Source organism: Paramormyrops kingsleyae, chromosome 14, assembly GCF_048594095.1.
Source record: "Paramormyrops kingsleyae isolate MSU_618 chromosome 14, PKINGS_0.4, whole genome shotgun sequence".
NCBI lineage: Eukaryota > Metazoa > Chordata > Actinopteri > Osteoglossiformes > Mormyridae > Paramormyrops > Paramormyrops kingsleyae.
The window spans coordinates 21,592,778-21,619,857 of NC_132810.1; the positions used below are offsets into that span (position 1 = coordinate 21,592,778).

The 27,080-nt window shown below is 38.4% G+C and overlaps 1 protein-coding gene across 2 annotated transcripts in view; it reads right to left on the reverse strand.

Moving 5' to 3' along the window:
• Positions 1-23,492: 23,492 nt before the first annotated feature.
• plcb1 (phospholipase C beta 1) overlaps positions 23,493-27,080 on the reverse strand; it is a 65,987-nt gene continuing 62,399 nt past the window's right edge. Inside the window, exon 32 of one of the 2 annotated variants that reach the window (XM_023839103.2) lies at positions 23,493-26,209. In XM_023839103.2, the coding sequence (XP_023694871.2) occupies positions 25,982-26,209 (228 nt within the window). In that variant the 3' untranslated portion in view covers positions 23,493-25,981. The remainder of the gene's footprint in view (positions 26,210-27,080) is intronic. The other variant, XM_023839104.2, reaches the window with a different exon arrangement.

The following is a 27,080-nucleotide window of genomic DNA, read 5'->3' on the forward strand; positions in this document are numbered from 1 at the left end:
GGTACCGTAAATCCGACAAGTTGTCCGGCTAAGCAAAAAATCTTGCTTTTTGATATGGGTCCATGGTATTGCACTTCTGTGGCAGATGGAATGCATCCGACTCGTGTTCAAGATGTTCAATAAACATGTTAAGTGCATATATATTCCCTTTTTTCTTGAGTCTGTTTGCTCATGCAAAATGAAATGCGATTAATATAGATTAAAAAATGAATGATATTTAATTGTGATTAATCGAAATTAATCCACAGCAACCCTGTGATTAATCTGATTAAAAATTTTAATCGTTTGACAGCACTAATATATATATATATATATATATATATATATATATATATACACACACACACACACACACACACACACACACACACATATTGTTGTGAATATCGATCAGAGACGAAGCGGACCCCGGAATGCAGGAGAACGTTTTATTCAACAATAAGCTGGGGTGCATCCAAATCCGAAGGGGCTAGACAGGGGGAGAGTTGAGTTGGTCGCGGGAGGTCAAAAGCCGGGGTGGTCAATCCTACAGAAAGAGACAAGACAAGGGAGCGATGGGACTGGACGGTGGACGAAGGGAAACCAGGACAGCAGGACAGGCAGGATCGGGCGAACAGGCGGAGATGATCAGGGAAGCTTGGCAGGGATGACAACAGGAGACGATGATGTAGGGAGGGCAGGAGGGTTCGACGGAAGACAGAAAAGCGCTCGGTATGTGTCATGGGTAGGCAACAATACTTCGCAACCCGTAGAGCTTTGCGTTGGGCTTAAATAACTTGGCTGGATTGTGATGAATGCCTGCAGCGGTGTGGCCCTGCCCCTGTGGGCGTGACACATATATACATACATACATACATATATATATATATATATATATATATATAAAAGAAATATGAACATTCCACGTTTTCAGTTTCATGCAAAGGGACTTCCTATTTGAGGACAATCAATGACTCACCAAAATGCCTTTAGAGCTACAAATTATAACACTCTTATATGTTGGATATTGAAGCAACTGTCATGTGAGGAAGTACAGCAAATGAATTTGTGCACTTTATTTTTTTTCTTAGGTAAAATTCATGAACAGCTGGTAACTATCTATGAATGCCAGAACTATAAATCTATAAACATATTATAAACACATTCAATCACATTATACTGCATTCATAAAGCATTATAAACATAATAACACGCTATCCTATAAATATTTATAAATTAGGCACAACATTATAGCCATGTTTATTTTGCATCGTAAATGCGTTATGAAGCTCTCTGCTATAATGCACTATTGATATCTTCATAATGCAGTACAAAGCATCCTTAATCCTTATGCCGACCATTATAATGCATTATGATGGTATCTACAATGTGTTATGGAGCTTCATTGGAGCTCATGAAATTTTGTAATAAACACTATAATGCCTTATTACTGTCAATAGAAGATGCCGTAATGCTTTATTATTGGTCAGGAAATACCGACCATTATAATGCATTATGAAGGTGTCCATAATACAATATAGATAACAGTTTTAAGTAAAGTTTTGCCAAACATCCTACTTACTCTAACTATAAAGAGATTAGAAATCATGAATAATGTTCTACTGAACTATTTTCCTTTTTCCATAGTCATTTTTCAGTGCTCACCAACAAATATTGCAGAGGAGTGTTTCAAAAACTGTGTTTTGCTTTGGATTGTATTGCCTTATTTAAAGCACAAAAACCCCACACCTGCCCATATCGCCATTCTCCTGTGCTTCACTAATGCTTTAAAAATGCCATGACAGTGTAAAATGTGAGTGTGTCTGACTGCCACCCCCAACATGAACAAAGACAGAAGGCACATTAAGGGCTGATGCTGAATCCCAAAGTCACTACTGGACTACGGTTGTCATAGTGTTGGATTTAATAGCAAACGCTAGTACTGATGCACGTCACTAACCTACATCACAGAATGACTCTCCTCTCCATCAGCTGAAATTTCAGTGCTGATTAAACTATATTGCCCACAGTTCACCGGTCACCGCAATGAAAATAGATTATCTGCTCCTCTAACAAGTAAATACTCTCTTTCAAATAAGGTCCTACTTGACCTGGGTCTATGGCATGTGTCCACATGCATATATATATATATATATATAACTACTTGCTTAATAGTAGATCAATGGAAATGTAGGTTTATAGCCCCATAGAGACATCCATCCATCCTCAGTAACCACCCGTCCAGGACCGGGTCATGAGCCTGTCCTAGGAAACAGAAGGCAAGGCAGACAGGGAATGAATCAATACTCAATTAAGCCAAACAGGTGATTCAGAGCCACCATTTTCCTAACTACAAGTGTTTGCATAAACAAAATAGGGCCTGAAATGCACTTTGTAAGCCCTCTAGTTCAGTGTTTCCCAATCCGGTCCTCAGGGACCCACAGTCGGTCCACGTTTTTGCTCCCTCCGAGCTCCTTGTATGACAGTCCACATTTTTGCTCCCTTCCAATTCCCAGGTCCCCAAGGACCGGATGGGGAAACACTGCTCTAGTTAAAACAGTGCTAGCTAATTAAATAAACAAACAAATAAATAAACATTGATATTTGGAGGAAACGGACATAAGGAAAGAGAAATATACTAACTCCATAAAAATCTACTAATATGTATATCCAGCCCCTAGCACTAGAAAACATGCTGATCACAATTCACAATGTGATTTCTATACCTGTTGCTAGCAGAAATGCTAATTCAAGCAAGCTAAACTCTGTTGGAGGTGTCCATAATCCGCTAGAAGCAGTCAGTTGACTCGCGCTGGTCGTTCCAGCCCACGGGCAAGAATGCCAAGTTTCAGAGCCGTCGGCTGAACAAACAAGAAGGTTCTGCAGAGGCTTTTATTGCTTTCCAAGTGTAATAAAACACAAGACCCGGCATCGAGTCTGGGTGCAGTAAAAAGTCGCAAGCGGCAGCCAACAGCTACTTGAGCCATGCGCTGTGATCACTTTGATCAGACTGCTTTTATTCCACGTCCAAAAATAACTGATGCGCTAAACCTCAGACCGGAACAAAGACCTCTGAAATGAGATGCCTTGCCAATTATTTTTACCCATAAAACGCTACTGTGAAGGATGCGACTGTACTGCTGTTGGAAAAAAGCCTCAAATGAGACGTAAGCAGCTGATACCATCCTGAGTTTCACTTCAATATTGATGTCGCTTAAAAATTTACAACTATACTTTAACTTTCTTTGTATGATGTTCTCATTGAACTGGTACAGAAGTGTGTTGAAAAAAATAAAATGGAGGGCAATGGAATGAATCTCAATATCTGATTCATTCTCTTAACAAGGTACAAATAGGTACACAAAAAGGGTATCAAAATTGACACTGCAAGCAGCTTTAACAATGTCGCCACTTAATTTGGCACTGACTGTACACACTGAATAAAGCTGTTCAAAGGTTTACTTTTGCTTTTTAATTATCCATGGAGTTTTATTTTCTTTGGTTTGCACTGTTGCTTCACACACTGGGACCAGGGTTTGCATCGCCGCCCTAACTTTGTGTGTGTGGAGCTTGCATGTTTCCCCCATGTAGTCTGGGGGTGACTTCTGGGTACTCCGGTTACCCTTCACAGTCAAAAAACTTGCTAAGGTGAACTGGACTTGCCAAATTGGCCCTAGACGTAATTGTGTGAGGGAATGGTGTGCGTGCCCTTTGATGGGTTGGCATCCTATCCTGGGTAATTCCCTATCTATAGCATCTGAGTCTCCCTAACCCTGCGGGCCCGTATAGGATAAGTGAGTACAGAATATGGATGGATGCAAGTTAGGCAGCAATCAAGTCATGGATAATTCGCTCTGCAGGTATGCTTGGCTCATTAATTCAACTTTTCACTTTCTGCCTTAACATTTGGCTTTGATAGATACAGCTGTTGGTTTTGTCACTTCACTGGGGACATCCAAGGTAAGAACTGAACACCAGTTCCTTATGCTAAAATCTCTAGCAGCCTAAAATGGAGAAACAATAGGTCTTCTTTGTGTCACTGCCAGGATCGCTATCCTACTCAATAAACACCAACAAATAAATATTGAATGGGTAGAGAAAAGAAAATATCTTCCTGACTGCACCAGGAGACATTTTGAGACCTTTGAGAAAAGATTCGCAAATGAAACCTGCATTCGATTGTATTCAGTGCGTTTCAGTATGATTAAATATTCACTTCGGCATCACTGTTACTAATGAAGGTGTTAGAAGTAACTATTAAGTGACACATAATGGTCATTTATGTTCATTTTACATTGTCCTTTTAGTTATGCCTGGAATATAATTGGGGAGGTTTTTATTAGCAAGCAGTGATTGTAGGATTTTTTTTTTTTTTTACGTGTTTTACTATTACTGCAAAATGATCATTTTAAAACAGAGGTACAGATCTGTCCAATGCCAATATGCTAAGTAATAAACAATATAATAAGGAAAATAAAACAAATGAAAGTTCTTTTGGAAAAAATGTGTAAGCAAGCAAGCTTTAGTGACGTGAATTTTTCTGTCAGTTTTTTTGTGATGCTCTGACTCTTTGCATGCAAAAAATAAGATGCATGCAGAGAAGTGGTACAAGATGATAGCTATTAATTATGCCTTTCTTTATATCTCTTCCCATAAACTGTGGGAAGCCAGTCCTTTCATAAAGCTGGTGGCCATGCATTGTAATTATCTCTGGCAGCACAAGTGTTGTTGTAAACGTTGCCTTAAGCATGACATTACTGCTCCGGAGGCCACAAGCCACTTCTACATATCGGAGATACGCGGAATCGCTGATGATGTTGGACTATTGCTCCTTGCTAAACAATGGGGGAGATGAGATAAAGTCAGAAGTACAGGGCAGAAGCACAGAAGGGGCTAGGCAGAAGAGGGGCCATTTAGCGAAATCCCAGGTTAATTAAAGGGGTAGCGCTTCTCAATTATTTTTTTCTGCATAGTCCATTGTTAACGATTCAAATAATGCCCTGGACTAGGGAGGAAGGGAAACCTGATAGGGAGATTTCACAAGAGGATTTCATATTAGAAATCTCAGAACTGGTACAGAGCTGCTGCATTATTTATATATCGTCTAAGAAAAACACAGGAAGGTGAAATGAACAGGGTAGGATGTAGCTCTCATATGGACAATTAATGCATAACATCTTGATGTTTGTCTTCTTGTTTTAGCCTAAGATTTTGTATATACATGCTGTAGTGAATGCACAAATAATATTCTGCCCTGTTTCTCTTTCTACCTCCGATGTTTGAATAGTCTGCTAAGTCCTATGGAAGATTTATAGGGGCTCATTCCAGAGGGTAAGGGTAGCTAGGAAAGACTCAAAAGAGCTGATAAAATGTCTTCAGCCATCCATCATACTGTTATACTATCCATCCATCCATCTATCTTCTAAATCAGTGTTCCTCAACCCGGTTCCTGGGCCCCCCCAGCCAGTCCATGTTTTTGCTCCCTCCCAGCTCCCTGCCAGACAGTCCACATCCCTCCTAACTCCCGGAAGCAGAAATGTGGATTCTCTGGGGCTCCCCGAGGAAACAATGTTTTAAAACTCATAAAGGGTAATGGTAAGCTTGGAACCAATTCAAGGAAACATAGATCCCATGGCAGGGGAACACCCTGGACTGGATGTCAGCCCGTCACAGAGCACAGCACTGTCACACGCTATGGGCAATTGAGAGATGAATGGTAGCTTAGAGTCACCTACTGTAACTGCATGTGTTTGACTGTAAAAGGACACCAGAACACCTGGAGGAAACAGGAACTCACAGAAAGCCCCAAGCACACAGAATCACAACTGGGAAACCTGGAGGCCACGGAGCTACACATTGCAACAACCAAATCAACTCTTATCAAATCAAAGTTTATTTATGAAATGCACCACAGTACGGCAAACAGCTGTACATGCAGGCAATGAAACGAGTTTCCTAGAGGGCTCTCTACAGGAAGTAAGAGAAATATGTAAAGAAGAGCAAATGAGTAAAATTGTAATAGAATAGTAAAATAATCATATAATAACACACTATATTGCCAAAAGTATTGGGACACCTGTCTTTACACACACATGAACTTTAATAACATCCCATTCTTAACACATAGGCTTTAATATGGAGTTGACCCACCCTTTGCAGCTACAGTATAACAGCTTCAACTCTTCTGGGAAGGCTGTCTACAAGGTTTAGGAGTGTGTTTATGGGAATTTTTGACCATTCTTCCAGGAGAGCATTTTTGAGGTCAGACACTGATGTTGGATGAGAAGGCCTGGCTCACAGTCTCTGCTCTAATTCATTCCAAAGGTGTTCTATTGGGTTGAGGTCAGGGCTCTGTGCAGGCCAGTCAAGTTCCTCCACACTAGATTCGCTCATCCATGTCTTTATGGACCTTGCTTTGCACACCGGTGTGCAGTTATATTAGAACAGGAAGGGGCTGCCCCCAAACTGCTCCCACAAAGTTGGGAGCCTGAAATTGTCCAAAATATCTTCAAATGCTGCAGCATTAAGAGTTCCTTTCACTGGAACTACGAGTTGTTGATGTTCCCAATTACTTCCACTTTGTTATAATACCACTAACAGTTGACCATGGAATATTTACAGTAGTAGTGAGGAAATTTCACAAATGGACTTATTGCACAGGTGGCATCCTATCAAGGTACCATGCTTGAATTCACTGAGCTCCTGAGAGTGACCCATTCGTTTGCAAATGTTTGTAGAAGCAGTCTGCATGCATAGGTGCTTGATTTTATACACCTGTGGCTATGGGAGTGATTGGAACACCTGAATTCAATGATTTGGAGTGGTGTCCCAATACTTTATATCAATACATATGTTGTTATAAAACAATAATAAAATAAAATAGAAATGTACAAATGGTCCATACTAAAAACACACACTTTCCCATTGAAATTTAAGGGCAGTTATGCAACATTTAAGATGCATAATGGGAATATTTGACAGACTGAACTGCAAGTTCAGCTTTGTTCTGCCACATATGAATTTATTAGAGAACTCATTTATGTGTCAATTTACTTCAGACACTAAAGTGTGAGGTTTGATTAATAAAATGGTTGCCCATATACTTTCTGCATGCAAAAGGCTGCAAAATACTGAGCAATTCAAGAAGATGTTCTTGCTGATTATTTTTGGGATTGTCAATGATCTCCTCCCTGATAGCACTGAGGATAGACTAGGCCTTTTCAACTCAAGTGGGCGTTATGAGATTCAAGGTTATGCGCAGAGTAGATAAAAGGTGTCTGCCTGTTACACTGATTAATGTGGCAGATAGTAATCTCACCGCAAAAACATGGCATCACCCTTGGCACTGCAGGATTGAGGTGTTAGTACTGAGAAAGAGCGGGAAACCAGAGCACTTGCTCCCTGGCCAGTGAACAATCTTACGAAAGAGCAGGGTTTAGCTGGCAGTGGATTTGAGCTATTGGAAATGCAAGCCATTAAAGAAGTTCTCTTAGCAATTCCTCTGTACTGATGGAGCTGATTTAGAAAGGACTCATTTGAAGTGAGGTGGACATGAGCCTGAATAACCTATTAAGATGGTCTCTAGTGGGTCCATCTTCACTGCCTGTGTTAAGTAACATCAAGGGAATAGATGCCTACTGCTTTCTAAGAACTGCTTTCTAAACTCTGGACAGTTTAATGATGGTGTGACATAGATATTATATTTCACATACGCCTTAGATACTGTACATCAATATTCCTGATCGGATTGCACTTATTAAAGAAAGTGTTACATTGTACCGCAAGCCTTCAATGGGATGACCTGGAATCACTCTCCAGTTTGCTAAGGGATTTTTTTTTTTTTGTAGTAGCTTGACCTTTACATCAACTGAATACCAAAGGCAGACCGTTCCATTGTGACTATTGTCAAAAGGCATTTGTCTAGTCAAAATCTTGTGGACACTGATCCATGTGATAAGGACAGGTATGTCTCGGGAACAGGATGAGGGAGTTAGGTCAGCCATGCCTAGACTCAAGTAAAGACTGGAGTTTTGGATTCTTGGAAAAATCTAGAGAGCAGTCCCCGCAACAACAACCTTTAGGACTAAACACCCTTAGACCCACTCAGAGATCCAGCCCTTCAAACAGACGGCCTCCCGTAACTGCCTCTTCCTTTGTCTGCTGCTAAGCCTGCGAGTGTTGCATGTCAGCACCTCTGGATTCTTTTATACACTGGTCATTGTTCACCTGTCTAGCAGAAGGGTTGAATGTTGCAGCAGAGATAGATCTTCCACCCTGGGAATGGCCACCTGCACAGACACGTGATTGCATGATGGGCTGAGAGGCCTTGTAGAACAAATGTTTTCCCTCAAGAGAGGCGACTGCGTAGCAAATGTGCAGATATGCGTCACTCTTGCAGTGCTGGTGCCTTGATTGCAGCCATCATCAATGCCAATACTGTGTGAGATTGGTATTTAAGGATTCAATTGACAAAGGCTAAGCATATTTTATTGAAATCAGGTTTCCTGCTTGATTTTGACCTGCATTCAGTGGTTGTGAAAATGGGTTTCATTTGCAATGCTTTTATGCAAGGTTGTTGTCACCCAGCACTTTACATAAGTTTTAGTCTAGAGGAAATGAACAGAATATGAACTTCGTCAAAGGAGAGTCATTTAGAGTATAAGTGAACAAATGCGGTTGTAAGTAATGTAAAGAAATGTCCTGATCGCAAATGACAGTGATTTGGGGTCAGAGAGCCCAGAAAAGTGGACAAGCTGCCAGATGCAGTTGCAGTGCAGGCGCCTGCCAATATGTGGATGCAGTGCAGATGCCTGGCAGTACATAGATACAGTACAGTGCAGGTGCCTGCCAATATGTGGATGCAGTGCGGATGCCTGGCAGTACATGGATGCAGTACAGGTGCCTGGCAGTACATTGATGATATGCAGGTGCCTGGCATTACACTGGATCCAGCTGCAGTGCATCCATTCTCATGTCTTTGTTCCCATTATGTCATAGATTAACACCTGATTGATCCTGAATGGGAAATCTCCACAAATAATTCATCCGTCCTATTATCTTGATACCACTTCTCTTGGTGAAGATCATGGTGCTTTTCATTTGCAAATGACTAATTTAAGTAATAACTGTTTAGATGTTGACTACACCTTAACACAACTGAGAAACACAGACGCAACACAGAGATCATGTTTTAGAACAACACACCACATTATACACAAGGAATAGCACAGAGATAAGGGGGTACAAAACTATAAGAGGTATACTTCACTGGTATAGTAATATCAGCACAATGTTTTAGACACATATGTCAAATCTTATTTCAATTACATTGGTTTCTTATTTTGTATGCAAAGCATTACCCTAATCTCAATTGAAACTCACATTGTAGATCTACAGACCTTAAGGATATATATCTGTAAAACTACATAACACATTAACACATTCACACACATCAAACATACACATTTCCATCATGATTTGGTGCAAAAAACAGCGGCTTCCCATGGATCAGACTCATCACCCCTACTGTAAACCATTGTTAAAATAGTCATGTGAAGTCTCTCTCTGTGCTCCAGGCAGTTAGAAATGACTAAGAAAAACAGCAGATTTGAGCGTCAAATAGCCAGTTCCAAGTCTTTGGCATTACAGTGCCAATATGGCTCTGATTGCCTACATCCCCACACCTGACAGCAATTAGGTTGTGCCTCAGACATAAATAAAATCACCACACAGAAACTTTCCCAGCTACACACTGTGGGCTTGGCTAAGAACGCACCACAGCAATCATGTCAGGATCTGTTGTGATGCTTCTGCCACTGAGTAGATGACCCAGAAATTTTGACCTGACAATGGAAGATGCTGTAATTAACTTGCTTCAGCTTCACGCCCACTGTGAAGATGGCAGCAAAGGCTTCCCAGAGGTTACTTTTGAAGTTGGTTGCATGAATCTGCAGGTCATCCACGACTGCGTGATATATTAAAGAGCACCTGCTCCATCAGCACCTTGAAATTGGCAGAAGCATTGGAAAGCCGTAATGGCATCACTCAGAACTGCCACGATCCTTAACTCAAGCTGAATGCTATCTTCTCCTTGGCATCCAAAGTGAGCACCATCTGCCAATAGCCATGGCACAGGTCAAGGGAGCTGGACCAAGCTGACCCTGCAATGAAATCAAGGGCATCATTGATGCAAGACAGTGGGCAAGAGTCTGTCTTGGCAATATCATTCAGACAACAATAGTCAACCCAGAACTGCCAGCTGATGAGATAGCAGTGAATAAACATTCTGGTGCCCTATCTCTTTTGCCTTGTGCAACAACCAAGGGGTATACTGAGGTATCCCGCGTTGGCTTGTGTCCTTTAATACCAGGGCAGGATGGATCCAGGAAAGCTGAATTTTCCAGCAGTCCACTGTGTTAGACAGTTACCTTTACTTCTTTGTAAAAGCATCTTGCAGGTTGAAGTTCAAATTGTCAGCAACATCTAGTCATCACATGAGGCAGAGGACAGTAACATGCCCGTTTCCCCGTCTATGGGGCTGACAGAGCAGTGAGTTCCTCCTGCTCATCCATCAAATTTCTCTGCCCACCCCCCTCTTCTATCATCAGTTGCACCTTGGGGTTCTCTGACCAATTGAGTTTATTTCAGATGGGGGACAGCGCTTCATGCTGAGCAACCACCTCCACATCTGACTGCTTCCATTCTCTCCAGAAAACAAAGGGTCGGTGAATCCCACTGCGGTCTTGGCTGCTGCACAGTTATTTCTGTCGATCTCATGATTTGTTGTCAAGAAACCAAAACCATTCAGAGCTGTTTATTAATTTAGCTTCTTTGTGGGAGTCCGAAGAACAAAATTCACTCTGACACTTTAAATATAACCTTAACCAAAAAGTCTTTAACAACAACAACAAAACAGCAACAACATCAATAACAATAAAAACAATAGGGATCCAGCAGCGCTGGTGCATAAACCCCCAATAATAATAATAATAATAATAATAATAATAATAATAATAAATGTGCTAGATTGTATGTATTTTTATTTTGTTGCCTAATGGGATGTAGCACAATAATTATAAAAGAGAAGACTTAAAAACTTAGACAGCGTTGACTCTGTGCCTTTGTATCATCCTGACTGATTAATCAGTGGGGATGTCAATGGCCATAACGGCTCAGTGGGAGGCTCACACCTTCAGGATCAGTGATATCATGTCCGTGACCTGCTCTGTGTCTGTGGAATTTGCATGTGCTTCCTGTGTTGTCCCTTCAGCATTCCCACAGTCTGCAAACATGCAGTTTTTCAAACTGGAATCACTTAATTGGTCATATTGTATTAGGATGTATGTATGTTTATGTGTGTGTGTGTGTGTGTGTGTGTGCATGCCTTGCAATGGCCTTGACATTCCATCTGCGACACTGCCCAGGATAAGTGGTTGGAAGATGGATGGATAATAAAGGTCTCATTCTTTGTGAAATAAATATATGGGCTGATATTTGTGCCACTAGAAGCTGAATATGAATTTTGTATATTTTAATCTGCAGTTATCCGCATTACAAAACTGAATCTGAATTTAATAGTTTGAATCTGAATTCCAGTAACTCGAAATAGCATTTATCCTACCTCGAAAAATTCATTTTGCGAGTTCAATTTCAATCTATAGTGTGACACACCTAACTCGAGATAGCATTTATCCTACCTCGAAAAATTCAGTTCGCAAATTCAATTTCAATCTAGTGTGACACACATCCGGGTCCTTGAGAAAAAGTAATCGACCGCAGATTCACAACGCAACTCTTTTCCACGTTTACGACAGTTCTGCAGGTCGGGGTAAAGAGGAGGCGTGTGCCGGGGTGTTGCAAGTGCAAATGTGGGATCTTTATCGTACCACCACTTCTCACAAGTTGCCAATACTCTGCTACTCAGAGACAAGCGTCACGCGACAGTGGCGGGGCACCGCGCGCCGTACCGTCAGTGTTGTTGAGGCGCTCCTGTTGTTCCCAAGACCCCCGCCGCCGTTCTCACGGTTAATACAGTTGCGACACTTCTATTTCTCCACTTAGAGCACTGCTTATACAGATCACCATATTAAACGCCAGTCCAATTGATGTTTCCGGTTATTAGCACAGTACACAGAGAGCGCTGTAGACATGCAGCAGACAAGACGCATAGCACCTCAAACCCGCTTTATAACTTTACATTTAGATCGATACGGGACTACGTGTATCGATGCAGTCGTGTTGTGTTTTTTTCTTCCCCGCCAATCAGGAGTCAGGAGCCGCTTGTGTAGATCTTCAGATTCAGCCTTTATTGCCACAGTGAGGTTACAGCCAAGGCTGGACACCCTGCAGGAGTGTGTCCAATACTGTTTTACACTAATTTTTTATACATTTTCTTATCGTGTAACAATATCTCGTCACTTAAGCATCATCATTTCTTCAACCATTCACCATCGTTGTTTTCTCCCTTGATCAACACCCCTAGATGATGTTTGTCAATCATCTCTTTTACTATTTGGTCCCTCGGCTGAAAATAATGGTGGCATGACCATGTCTAGTTGTGTTTTTTTAAACACCCAGCCGTGAAATTTTGCGAATCCCTTCCTTCAGTTGCAAACTTTGCATCGGTCTTTGTCAGTCACGTGTCTGCACTGTCTAACACGCCCCCATTCGCCATTTTGAGTGTATCGCGGATGTAAACACATTTGCTTAATATTTCATATTCAGTGTTTTTTTCTCCACAAAAATGTAATGTTTTATGTAATCAGTTATAGGCAATTTTCATTACCAAAACACGCTAGTAATGCAGGTGTTTAAGAAAGGAAAAGAGTCACGAACACCACCAAAATGTCATTGCATGGACATAACTTTATTGGTCATATTTACATTCTCTATGCATTATGAAGTTCTAAATAATATTACATACTCACATGAAATTAATACTGATTTCTGCCTCATATCGGCGAGATGAATATTTTAAAAAATATTTAGCATGAACACAGCTAGAAAGCCACATGAGATGAACAGGCGAGCCATAACTTAAACTAAACTAGAAGTAAAATTCATAATCCTACTATCCCTAGCTAGTTTTGCGTTAGTCTACCATATTAACATAAACTAGAAGTGCCAGAAATCGTTAATTAAACCACATATACTACCATATACTAACCAGACGTATGGTTAATGTTTATGTTATCGCTCGGGTATATAAAGCTTATTCTCATATGTATCATAAGGTAATGACAAGCCTGCGAATCCAGCATTTGTTTTTCTGACACCCCGGCACACGCCTCCTCTTTACCCTGACCTGCAGAACTGTCGTAAACGTGGAAATGAGTTGCGTTGTGAATCTGCGGTTGATTACTTTTTCTCAAGGACCCGGATGTGTGTCACACTAGATTGAAATTGAATTTGCGAACTGAATTTTTCGAGGTAGGATAAATGCTATTTCGAGTTACTGGAATTCAAATTCAAACTATTAAATTCAGATTCAGTTTTGTAATGCGGATAACTGCAGATTCAAATATACAAAATTCATATTCAGTTTCTAGTGGCACAAATATCAGCCCATATAAATAGTCCATCCATCCAAGATATTTGGAAAGATTCTACATTTTCAGAGGCCCATACACAGCCACTGAAAATTTCACAATAAGTCCTATGACTACAAAACCAGAGCATAAAGTATCATAAGGACATGCACATACAAATGCATACTTTAAAAAGCTCCCATAATATCAGAGGTAATTATATACAATCCTGCCTAATTTGTGTAATACAAAAAAATTGCTACAGCCTGTTTGCTGCACTTTTTCACGTCCCGATCGTACCGCTCCTCCTGTGTGCCACGCCCCCTCGTTAACCACGTGTGGAATCCCCATGTTACCAGCTGTTCCTAGTCCTGTCTGATTAAGTTTCTGTATTTCCCCAGTCCTGTCATTGAAGTGTTGTGACGTTATCACCTGATCTGCTTCGTATGCCTCTCCTTTTAACCAATAAATCCCTCGTTCCCCGATCCTTCGTGTCTTTCTCCTGTTTCCCTGGTCCGTGCCCCGCGATTCATAACACACTTTTATTAATTTTAGTCTGTTATGCTACTTGTGTAGCATTTATCCGCACAACCAGGCTCAAGGGCCTATTGAATTTCATCTGCATGAAAATGAAAATTCTGTAATGAATGGCAATTAATTAGATTTCAGCTTTCAATACTGGACCATTCTAGTATTAACAGAGCCTTAATCTATCATTGATTGTTCCACTCTGTGACTCTCATTCTGGATACCGGTGGATTTCAGTTTTGTCTGGCTATAAAATTTTCAGGAGGGCACAAAGGAGATTATTTTCCAAAATGTCAAATACAGAGAAGAAATCTGACAAGAGTATCTCTGTAGATTTTTTCCCCCCTCAACATTAGAGGTGTATCATAGTCAGAAATAGCGAGCTGCTGTTTGGTATCAGGAGAAACTCCAGGAGCAACAAGGGCGTAACTTTGGGTGGAACATTGGGGGGTTGAGGTCTCCACCCATTACGAGGGAAACATGGTTATTTGGGGGGTTGTATTAGCTGGCTATGATTTATTGGGGGAGCTACAACCCCCCACCCCCCCCCGTAATTTACACCCATGAAGAGTACATACTGTACACATATATTGCAACCTGTTGATTTCTGAAATTGTGGGATTGTCATGACTTCTATTGTTGTTTCGTCTGCATTTGCCCTATAATTGTTTGACATTTGCTTCATTTCCGTTTTCTGTTTTTTTGTTTCTTCTTTTTTTTTTTTTTGTCACTTTTTTGGTTTATCCAATGGAAACGTATGCCGTTTCTTACATTTCATAACCTAAGCACATTTAATAGTCAAATCCTGAACAGGAATGATTTTTTTATTTAAATGCATTTGTTTATACTTTAAACAAAGACAAATGTAAACATGTGATCACCCAGCTCTGCTGTAGAGATGACAGTGAAATGCGAGGAGATGGAAGGTGCTTTGTTTGAAGTAAGATGAAAATACGAACCACCGTGTGGATTGTAAACATAAAATATCTGAGATTATCAAAGGGAGATGGCATGGAAGTGGGAGAAGGAACAGAAGGGAATATTTGGAAAAGTCCTGTCTGAAGGTAGCATTTTAAGTCTCGGCAAATCGGCACTTCTTCCTTCATCTGTTTTAAGTCATTGATGTTAACCTGAGGCGAAAAGCGCAGCCATAAATGCCTTAGTCAAAGAAATATGTTTCGGAAAACGAGGACAGATAAAACGGTCAGAAGAAAAACAAAGCCAATCTTTAGATACTAACAGGCATTGCTTAATAACATTTATCACTTGTTTATTGCGTGCACAGCTTCATGTGGTGGTGCTGATGTCAACTGCATTTTCATTAAAATTGCAAATTCAAGAAATGCAGACATTTTAAATCCATTAATATTATGCTTCACTATTCATTCTTATACTGTACTTCACTCTATTTTCCAAGCGTCGTCTTCTTATATTATGTCCATTATTCTATAGATAATAGCAGATATATGAAGTGCTGTTATTTTGCTATGCACAATCAAATTAAATAAGAGTCATTTGGCTGATGTTGGTTCTCTGACTTAAACTGTCAGAATTCTATGCAAAGCATAGTCACAGAAACTTAATGCCATGGGCCTTCAGTCTACGTCTAGTTTAGGTCAAAGTTGTAGTGAGCTGTCTGTCCACAGAGTAGAGAAACCTAATGAGTTGATGCATTAGCTATTATCCTTTTAATAATATGGATTTATATATTACTGTAATAATTTTCATGACAAAGCATTCTATACCCAGAAGGATCCTCTTGTCTCTTCTGTTCGCTCTGCAGTGGGGGTGGAGAAATGGAGGAGGGTGGGCACCATGAGACCCCAACATCTTAAATCCATTTTTTTATGTTACACTGCCACTTTGCAGTGATTTTCCAGTAAATTATTGGAGAACCCAGTTCAGTATAGTAGTAACTGGAAGGAAAGTTACATTGTAAGGAAGTAAACTTTGGATGAGGAATTTTTGTTTTGTGGCTATTTTCTATATATCGCATTGTGGCTTGGAGTTGCTCTGCAGGACTTCTTCCATCTTTCACAAAGAATGTGCTCCGATTTACATCAGTATCGAAGAGAGTGAATCTGCTGTTGTAAGCATCTATCCAGATTCAAAGATACACTCTGAGCTCTGGCAAATGCTAAAGGATATAGAGCAGAATGGCAGTTATCTAAATAGGTACTCTGGCTTTTCAACTATATCTAGAGTAGCAAGGATAACATTGACTTGGTTGCTTCGCTAAATTTATTCATTTTATTTTTCCATATACTGTATATTTGCATTTTCATTACTGAGTCATTTTATTGTACTTAATTTTGGGGTGAACATTTTCCTGTATGGTGAGGAATTCTGGGAATGGGCACATTTTTTCTGGATAATTTATGGTCAAGGATCTGCACAACATCCTTTTTTGCACGTTTTCCCCTTATTGAATAAGCGAATTATCTATGCTCCATATGCATTTGCTTATCTGTCTTCCGCAATCTCTGATCCAGTGCAAGTCAGCCTAGAGTCTATGCCAGGAAAAATGGACCAGAAAAACTCCCTGAGCCATATACAGATGCCAACTGCAAGTCATTAATGTTACTGGACATGGGTTACCAAACCAGAATACAATTTGTTTGTTTGTTATAGTTACTTGTTTGTTGGATAAAGAACGTCCCTTACTTTAGTTTGATTGCACTGTTTTGATTGCATCATAGGGCATTATACAGTATGAACACCCAGGAAATGTTCAGATTTTAATTGATAGGTAAGCCCTCTCTTCACCTTGCACTGTTTATTGTTTTCAACAATAAATTATACATTTCATTTCATAGCTGCTATCTGGGTTCTGCAAACTCCCTTTCCCTTTTCACAGGGGTCTGGGAGAATTTCAGGGTAGTTGGACTTATCCATAGTTTTCTGTTTCCCTGGTCAATAGTCTTCAGCAGATGGGGATCCAGACAACGAATTGTTTGTGGCTAGTTTTCTACAGCATATACAAACTGTAGATTTAGTCAGTGAAAGAGCATGCTTTGTTTAATGCTTTATGGATTTTACACCGTAGTATGTTCAATATTATACCCAATTCTTCTAATGCAAAAGATTTGGAACATAGGTACATTTATTTTCTAAATAAGTGAAAATTATATTCATCATAGGTGGTCAAAATAAACCATGGACGTAAAAAACACAACAATTCAGCCCTATTTTTTGATTATTTATGAATTATGATTACATTTGGTTAAATTTAGTATCTTAAGCTCATCCGGCAATTATAAAGTCTTTAGTTTTAGCTTATTGCTTTATCTATAGTCTTTGAAAACTCAACAGAAAATTCAAAACTCTTCAGCATCAAATTATTAAATAAAAACATCAAACAAGTTAATTCTTCTCACAGCATAGAGTATGCAGAAAGTAGAGAGAGTAGTCCACAGATCACATGCTTTTATACTGCTTTTTGATGTGCTATCGATACACAGATATAGAAATAGCTTCCTTTTCCTTTTTTATATGTATTTTCACATTTTGCTTCCTGCCGAGTCTTTGATCTAGTTATTCCATCTCAGCATGATTCCTTTTCTCGAAATTCACGTTATATCAGTAAAAGCACTGGTGAGAAGGTGAAAACCAGGCAGCCACGCAAACCTAGGTAAGAACATCTCAGGAGGAAAGTGTGCTTGTGTCAAAGTGTGAGAGCACTCCGGGAAAAATAACAGGAAGGTAAGAGACATCTTAAAAGCTTGAAGCAGGCTCCATCAAAATGATCAGCTCTGGATATGCCCATGTTTTTGGCCAGACAACATAGTTAACGAATAGCTTTTAAACCATTTCAATTTAATACTTTCATCATAAAGAGATTCTTGAGAATATCATAGCTTGATGTGTTTAATAAATTACCCACTATACCATAGAATATATAAAAAGCTTTTTTATGATTGTGATTTCCAAAACTGACCTGTCTAATATCAACAACTATAACTTACTATGCAATCCTCTCATTTTAATGAACAAACCAAAAAACATTTTAATATATTACTGCCATCTAATGTTAACACATATTATTGCATCGAACATATTAATCATTTCCTTCTGTGCATAATTACTTTAAAAAAAAAAACCTATACTAAAGCAGTAATGATATGTTTATTTGAATATTTCATATATTTAACCATGTCCGAGTTAGGAAAGACTTGGGAGAAGTAACTCAAAGATCAATTAATCCCGCCCTAGCTAAAAATAATTATGTAGTGTTTTGGGTGAAGGCGATCTAGCTTGCTTTTTTTTTTTTTAATATGCCTTTGGTCCTTTAGTAATGTACTGAAATGTGAGACATGTAATTTCATATGAAGAAAGCAGATGAGGCTCAATTCCAGCAGAACTACCTTTTCTAATAACGACTCTTGTCTGCGGTGGCAGTGATAAATTGATTCTGCTCCTTGACACAGTTCACTACTTAGCCAGTGAACCGCAAATCGATATATAAGCACCTAACTTTAAAATAGGGTAGTTCATATTTTTTAACTTCCCATAAGGCTCCATTGCAGTTTATATTTTTGGACATGTATGTGTTTTTAGTTTCCATTTAACATAAACTAAATCTGTAATAACCCCAGACCCTCTCCTGGGTAAATGGATGGATGTTGGATATGTAATGTTTTGTATATGATATTGCCAAAGAAAAATGACATATTACCAGTATGGCAATTATATTTTTGCTCATGATTTCCGCCGGTTTTTGCAGATGTCACAGCTACAGGTTTGTAGTTAAGGGGATACTTCATTCGGCGATGTGGAAGACAGGCTAGGAGAACAGGGTCTGGGTAGCAAAAGGAGAGACAGCAACTAGCAAACATGAAACTAAAAGTGACCTTTTAGAGGAGACTGAAAAGAAAACCAAACTGACAAGATGGGGACAGGAAATGCTTTGGATCCGTCTTGTTGGGGTAAACAAGACAAACTTGCTAGACAAGCGAATGAACAATAGCTTAAAAGAATCCGTAATGTGAAGAAACAGCAATCAAGGAACTAAACACGCAATACAAAATGATACTAATATCTACGTTTTCCAGTCCTCATGGGAGATTCCAGTCCTTCCTGTTCTACCCTTTGAGTTTGTTATCTAACGGCTGGGTATACTCATCATAAAAACCCTAAAGAATTCAAATTTACAGCCGTTCATAACTATTATGACGTTTTTTATATTACAGCTACAATATACAATATCCAGTGCTACTGTGCCTCATGATCTTAAAAGCTGCATTTGTGGACATTTGTGGTCAACTGTTGTGTGTGATTGCTAGCAGGCCTGAGAAATGACAGACTGAAGGCAGTTTTAAATAGGAGGTTCCAGTCCAATGCACTAATTGATCAGAACAACATTACATCCATTACCAATTTCCTGCTATAATACCTTTTAGGCCACCGGCCATTATATCCATTACAGTAAAATTATAGTAACATCAAAACTATTATGAAAACATGAACTAAATTGCAGATTATAGCAAAAGTAAATTGGGTTTTTAATTAACATCCTGTGCAGTACAGCTATACTATCTACCCAAAATATGTTGATAAATCCATAATAGAAGAAACTATTGATAGTACTTTGTTGTATAATTAATGATAAGTATTTAAATGATTGTGTTATATTTTGTTCAAGGCAAAAATGTTGACAAAATACATACATTATGGGAATGATATATCATATAGTACATCTAGAATTTGATGATTAATACATACATATACACAACTTAAAAACATTTAATGCATAAGTAATGCATTTTATGAATTAATTTACCATTTCAATTATTTAAAGCATAATTTAAAATGTTCTGATTCAGGGACACTGAGTACTTTGTTCAGTAAGTTTACCTATATAATGGCATACAGAAATCAACTGACAACAGAATTTATTTCTACCTACACACAGTTATCATGGTGACAATACAAAACATCAGGACAAAATGGCAACATGACATATGACATGGTGAAAGTCTGAAAAAAGCTTGGACCTTGTTAATAAAGATCACTAACTGGTTTGTTTTTAAATAATCATATTTTCTTCACTTTTCCAAGAATCTATGATCAAGTTAGGTTTGAACAGATCAACAAAAAGCAACGAAAGACTAGGAAAAGTAAATGAGTAAAAATTTAACTCCAGAAGCCCAAGCACTAAACATTGCTCTCATTTTTATTCATGTAGAAAATGTAACTGATAAACAGCAGCACTGAGTTTCCTGAAAATCACTGTTTATGCACTGTAAAATCCAGTTTAAATTGGAAGTTTATGAAGCATAACATATTACAAAAGAGGGGGAAAAAATCATGATCCAATCATTCCCAACAGTACTCTTTAGGTATTGCTTAAAAACTTTATTTAAAAATTTATAATGACAACAGGAAGGCTCATCAGACAGGCTTACTAAGAAGGAGTATTCCTTAAAAACGCAGGCTACAGTGCTGAATACAGTTTGAAACTGTCACTTAGAGCCCCCTGGTGGTAGAATTGTTTACCTACAAATAATTAATAGTAAATCCTGTAAATATGTATGATTTAACAAGATGTAAACAGTTATTCTACTGTTAATCTAATTGTCAACCGTTTTTTTTTAAATAATGTTAATGCTTCCTTTTTATACATGGATTTTAGGTCATTTGCCTTAGTTCTTACTGTTCATTGTCCAATTGATTTGTAAATAGGTAAAATATTTTAAAATGTCAAGGCATGTTAGACTATCTCAAATGTGAACCGAACACACAGAGCAGGGGTGAAATGCAAACCCAACATACATAGCTGGGGTAGGACGCAAACCCAACACACATCATGGGTGGGATGCAAACTCAACACACATGACATGGGTAGGATGCAAACCCAATACACATAGCAGGGGTGGGATGCAAACCCAACACACACAGCAGGGGTGGGATGCAAACCCAACACACATAACAGAACTGGGATCCAAACCCATGACCCTGTTGCTAACAGACCCATGCCACCATTTAAGCACCTGTTAAGTTTTTAATTGCATGGCTTTTGTCACTGTTTTTAACAATATGACATCTCCCCTGTTATTTTGTGCCTGAAAAAAACATCATTTGTGTACAATAAAGGTTTCTATTCTTGTTCCTGATGTGCAGTCTTTTGTCGTGCTCAAAGGTGTATCACTTACTCCCATGCCAACTCCTGTTTTCTTGAACAGTTTCACCGCCTTTATTTTTGTCTCTCAATAACAAACCTATTTCATGCCATTTACTGTCTGTCCTCAAACGTCATGAATTATGCATAAATCGTAAGAAACTTCAAAGTGCTTCTCAGCCCAGAACTCTGCAGGACCACTGCCATCTCTTCACTTCCCTTTCTTACCAGCATCACCAGTCATGGTATCATCTCCTACATTCTTTACTTTGGCCCTCCTTCCTCCCAATTCTCAACATAAACTTTGTGTAATTACCTCCCTTACCTGCTTTTCCTCTGATCTTTTCTTTCTTGGCTCTTCCTATCTTCTGCTTTCTCCAATGTACAGTTTTTTATTATTTTTTTTTTACTTCCTGGTCATTCGGGGATTTCAGGGTTTTCTCTGTTTTTTCTTATACTTTACCTAAAACATTAATCGCTTCTTAGGAATAGAACTCCTCATTATTGCACCACGGTATGTAAGGGAGAACTATTCCCAAAAAGGGATCAGTATTCGGGATTTTATGACCCACGACAAAAACGAGCATGTGGTTTAAAATCTCTTTATTATTGTTATAGGAAAAAAAACATGCATGCAAAACATGATAGGTGACAAAGAAGGTAACAGCAACATAATTTACACCAGTGTTTCTCAAACCAGTCCTCAGAGACCCCAGACAGTCCACGTTTTTGCTCCCTCTCAACTCCCAAGGTGCCCTGAGGACTGGTTCGAGAAACATTGATTTACGCAACACTCAGGTTCTGAATATATTAGAGGACTGAATGTCTTCTGAATGAAACTTAATCATACATAACCAATGTGCTTAAAACTTCTTAAATGATATTATGATTAGAATCTCACAGGCACATGAGTAACAGGCTCACAGAGCCTTTCACATTGGAGCTCAGCAATCACAGTGCCTTGTATAACGGATATGTTTTTTAATAAAGGAAAGAGTGACTAATAGGACACGTGCCGAATTAACTGCAATATATATTATTTCCCTGAGGTGGAGGGCCAGAATTTCAAAGCATGCTTTGTTTGTAGTTGAGAAATGAAATTTTGGTGAAAGAGAGTGGAAAAGGCAGTTCACTGATGACTTGAGTGCTTATTGATTTATGATGTCACAAACTACCCGCGCTGTTATGTCATTTAGGTGACACCATCATGTGGACTTCTCGGGAACCTGCATTAGCTCTGTTGAAATAAAATGCAATAGTTTTTTTCACTCCATTTCTGCTCCCAGTGTGAGGCCACCATACCCCCAGTGTGAGGCTAATGTGGCCATTGTTTATTCAAGTGTCCCTGTCAGAATTCCAGCCCTTATCTCGAACCCCTGGACAGAGAGATATAAAGCTATGGTATGGTACAGTATTGCCACACATTGTCAGCACATGAAAACTCCAGGCGCAGAGCTGAGGTGGGAAACAAGTCTGCAAACCTGAAACAACAGTGCTATTCACTGAGTCATAATGCTGCCCCGGGCTGTCGTTATATCTGTCAAGTTATTAATTATAACAGTCATAATTTTTCTTGTGTATCAGTATCGCCCAGCAATTAATTTTGAGGGTGGTCTGGCTCAATTCCAAGGGGGTTGAAATTCGTTATTTTACCGCCTGGCTACATGACTGGTCTGGAGCAAATAAATTTCGAGGGGGTTTCAAACTTGTTATTTTACTACATGGTTAGATGCCTGGTATCACTACACAACCATTACTAGGGCAGTATGTAGCATAGCAGGTTAGCACCCATTTCCAGAAGGTTGTAGGTTCAAATCCTGTGGCCAGCAGAGTAATCATATCACTGTAGTACTTTTGAGTGAGTACTCCAAGTGTGCTGGATGCTGGCTGACCACGTGCTTTCACCCCAAAACTTGCTGTCACCTGTATGTACACGTGTTTGTCTCTCATGGAGAGTAAGATGGGGGATGTGAAAACAAATGAATTCCTGTACATTTATACAACTAGCAGATTTTTGTCTTGTCTTTGTTTTGTACTGTTATGGAACACAATGGTATAGAAAATAAGCACAACTGATTACTAGTGATGGCCCAATGAAACTTCATTAACCATTTTCTGTATTTTCTGACCCCAGCAACCCCAGTGGTCATGGTTTACTTTGGGGCATGCTTTGAGCCTTTTTTTGAACTGAAAGCACCATCTAGTGGCAACAGAAAATACAGCAAATGGTTCATGAAGCTTCATTTAGCCATCACTACTAATTACCAAATATTTTAAAATATGTCCCCCCCCCTTTTGCTTATAGATAATTAATGCCATGCAATTGGAAGAAAAAGACAATATAATATGTTATTTTTTTAATATTTTCGTTAACTTGGATTGAAAGCACATTAAACTACACATGGAAGTCACCATGCCACAAAATTGCATAGAATATTTTTTTAGGGAAAAAAAAGATTTATCAATTGGGAACTGTGTTAGAAGCAATAATTTAGATCACATATGGGCACAGCAGAGTAGCCACAAATTAAGCAATAGCAATACACATCAAAATGGATCCAAAATATTTTACTCCCCAAAACAGGGGCTTTTTAAATGTTGAAATTTTCATCAATTTTTAAAAAATAATCCTTGACAACTAAAATCATTACTTTGTATATTATTGTCAGAGCAATAAAACAATGCAATATATACATTAATCTTAAATCAGTAAACAGTTTTGACATTTCAATATAATGTTCATTCAAATACAACTAACTTCAAGTAAAAGTTGGTAGTGAATTGCAGAATTGTAAAAATGCACACACAATCTTAGAATACAAAATTTGTTATCACAACATTTTAAACAAAAAAAATAAAATAAATGCAGTTTATACAATCCACATCACACGACAAATACACTGAAAGGCACCAGACTTTCACTTCATTAAGAACCTTTAAAAAAGCACAAATTTGGTTACTTGGTTACTGTATAAACCTAACTAAATTTTTTTTTTGTTTTTTTGTGAAAAGTCATTCAATTAGTTTTCTGGTACATAAGAAGTTACACATTTTAAACTGAATTAACCTCATAACAGGAGCTGTATGTTTAAATTAGCTTTTTAAAATTCTGTATTGTATATGTCTTCTGTAGAAGTTTGTGCAAAATTCTCTATATAATTTACTGATCCACTTTTTGTGCCAGGACAGATTATTTCATTAATGAGATTAATTAATGCTTTGTTTATGTTTAGTTAGCTATTAGCATCACACTTTTATTAGAGGTGGCTGGTCCATAGAGATGGAGGAGGTAATAATTTTTGAGATTAAATTACGAAACAAGTAACTTTGAAACAACTTTGAAGTTTTTATTGTCATTTAAAAACAGACATTTTCTCTCTTCACTATTGTAATATTGTAAAATGCATTTCTTCGTACCTCCTCATTCTTTTTAGGCATCAGCTGCTGCTGATTATTATTAGTATTGTTGTTGTTGTTGTTCTTGTCATGTTTGTTGTTGTTTAACTGCTTAGGACCTTAGAACCTTTTGTAACAAATCCCTTAAATCTCAAAAAAGCCATAACAACCGAAAAAATAAAGGCTAAATAGCTATGCAGAAACAAGAAAATTGCCAGTAAGAATATAATAGGAATAAAAAAAAAACTTTCAGCCTTAAAGTAATTTGTTTCAGTTAAAGAAATATCACTATTGTCATTTCACAAAGAATTTTTTTTTTTTTGCGAGTTTAAGCTGCACTCTGACTCACCTTTCACTTTGCTTGAAATACAATTAAAGGTAAGGCGTTTGGATGACCACTTACATACTGAACACAGCAGAAATGATTAGCGATTTTTTTTGTAGCCACGTCTGTCATGTTACTGAGGTCTATAAATCTTTGCAATAACAAACAGCAGAACAAGTTACCCCCTGGCTTAAGCAATGAAAAAAAGTTAAAAATGCAAAGTTGGAAAAAAAAAGAATTCATCGAAATGTTTACTTTTTTTTGTATATTTTTTTGAAAGACATCACAATTACTTCTGTACAGCCAACAATTAATGTTTTTAATGTAAGTATATTTTAACACAAAGTTAGTGTGCATTAGTTTTTCATGCATTCCTGAAACTGATTAAATCACAATAAGTCTGATACAGAACTGGCATTTCAGAGCAATGTATATAAATCATGTTTGTCAAAAATTACAAACTATAAATCAGTTACAATAAATATCACCAGCATACAACTATCTGTAAGGGAAACAAAACTGCAAGCCGCCCGTGCTTGCAGACGAAAGCGAAAATGTGTTACTCAGTGCAAATATGCTGTACGGGTGCCTTTTTGTTTGTTGTATTGCATACACCCAGAAAACAGAGTATGACAGCAGTTTGTATCTGTGGCAGGTAAACCAGAACGTCGATTTGCTTTGCCTGGCACTTGAAAAAATGACCACAAGCAGTATACATAGCTTCACTAAAACACCACTCAACAACCAACCTATTGTGACTCTTAATATTTCCTATGGTGTCAGACACAAAAATTATAGCTCTAATAGTAAATACAATCATAACAATATTAAAAGTGATGTAGGCATGAACCCAAAAACTAGCACCACAATAAGAAATAATACAAACTGGACAACACTAATTTATACTAGTTACTGTTAATAATAATGCATTTATTTAAAAAATAACAGCTCCTTTCCGTGACACTGTTCTAATACTTCTCCAAGCAGTCAGTAAACACCTTTTCTCTGAAACCAACAGATGCGTACACAACTGCTACGGTTTTCTAGAAAATTAAAAATCAGATACAGAAAAAATATATAATCATAAAATATGAATCACTCGGATGTTGCCTAGGGTGGAACGGTGCTTGGCTTTATGCCATCCTCTTCCTCTGTCACATCCTCAGAATGGGCTGTCTTGTGGTTCACTTGAAGTTCTGATGCTGCAGGAGGAGGTAGCAGGCTGTGGCCTGGGTCCTCACTCGATTTCCTTTTAGTTGCGTTCTGCATGAACTCTTGAATCTCCAGAGGCAGTCGACGAAACTTGTCCTGGTACTCCTGATCCAAATCGGTTTGCTGCTGCAATCACAACCCATAGAGTCAGTCCATGCCTACTGCAGAAAACCAGGCCTCTGGGGCAATATCACAAAACACAGCTCTAGTGAACTTCACCAGGGTGGCTTATGAGAGTGATTCCTGCATATCTAAAATTGCCCATTTTATTATAATTTTTTTGCTTATAACGCTTTGCAGCAGCGGCATAGATCTAAGTAGCTAGTCATAATTCTCACAATTAAGAGCTAGCTATACTGATTTATCAATATTTATTTCCAGAAACTACCCTATGATTTTTTAACTGTTGTAACATTACAATTAAATAAAATTACAATTGATTGCATTACAGGCTGTAATAATAAAAAGTGATTTTAAAAATTACAATGAATCAAGAAAAACACTACAAAGTAAAAAATATATACAGAAGCTTGATGAAGCCATAGTTTAAACAAACTTTTAATTCTTGGTTTCAGGTTGTGGTCACAACACAATTATATTAGGGTTATGCAGCTCATTAGTGTATTATATGGGACATTTTGTGAAACCTAATTCACTTTTGATTAACTAAAAAAAACTCCTTTAGAATTTCAATCGAAATATATCTTGTTGTGAAATGCCTGTGAGTGCAACGGACACCCAATTGCAGAATTTAACATTTCCTTTTTTCGCCAAGGCTTAAGCAGAATCAAATAATAAATCTGCTCATCCTAGTCAGAGGTGCGAGGGGGCTTGACGCCTATCCCAGGTAGCATAGGGCATAAGGCTACTCCGGGGTTACACCGTAGATGGGTTGCCAGTCCACTGCAGGGCACCTGTGCATTCATGCAAGGGCAGAACTTTGGGTTAAGTACTCCATTTTGTGCTAAATGGGCTCCACCCATTTAAGGGGTCCAGG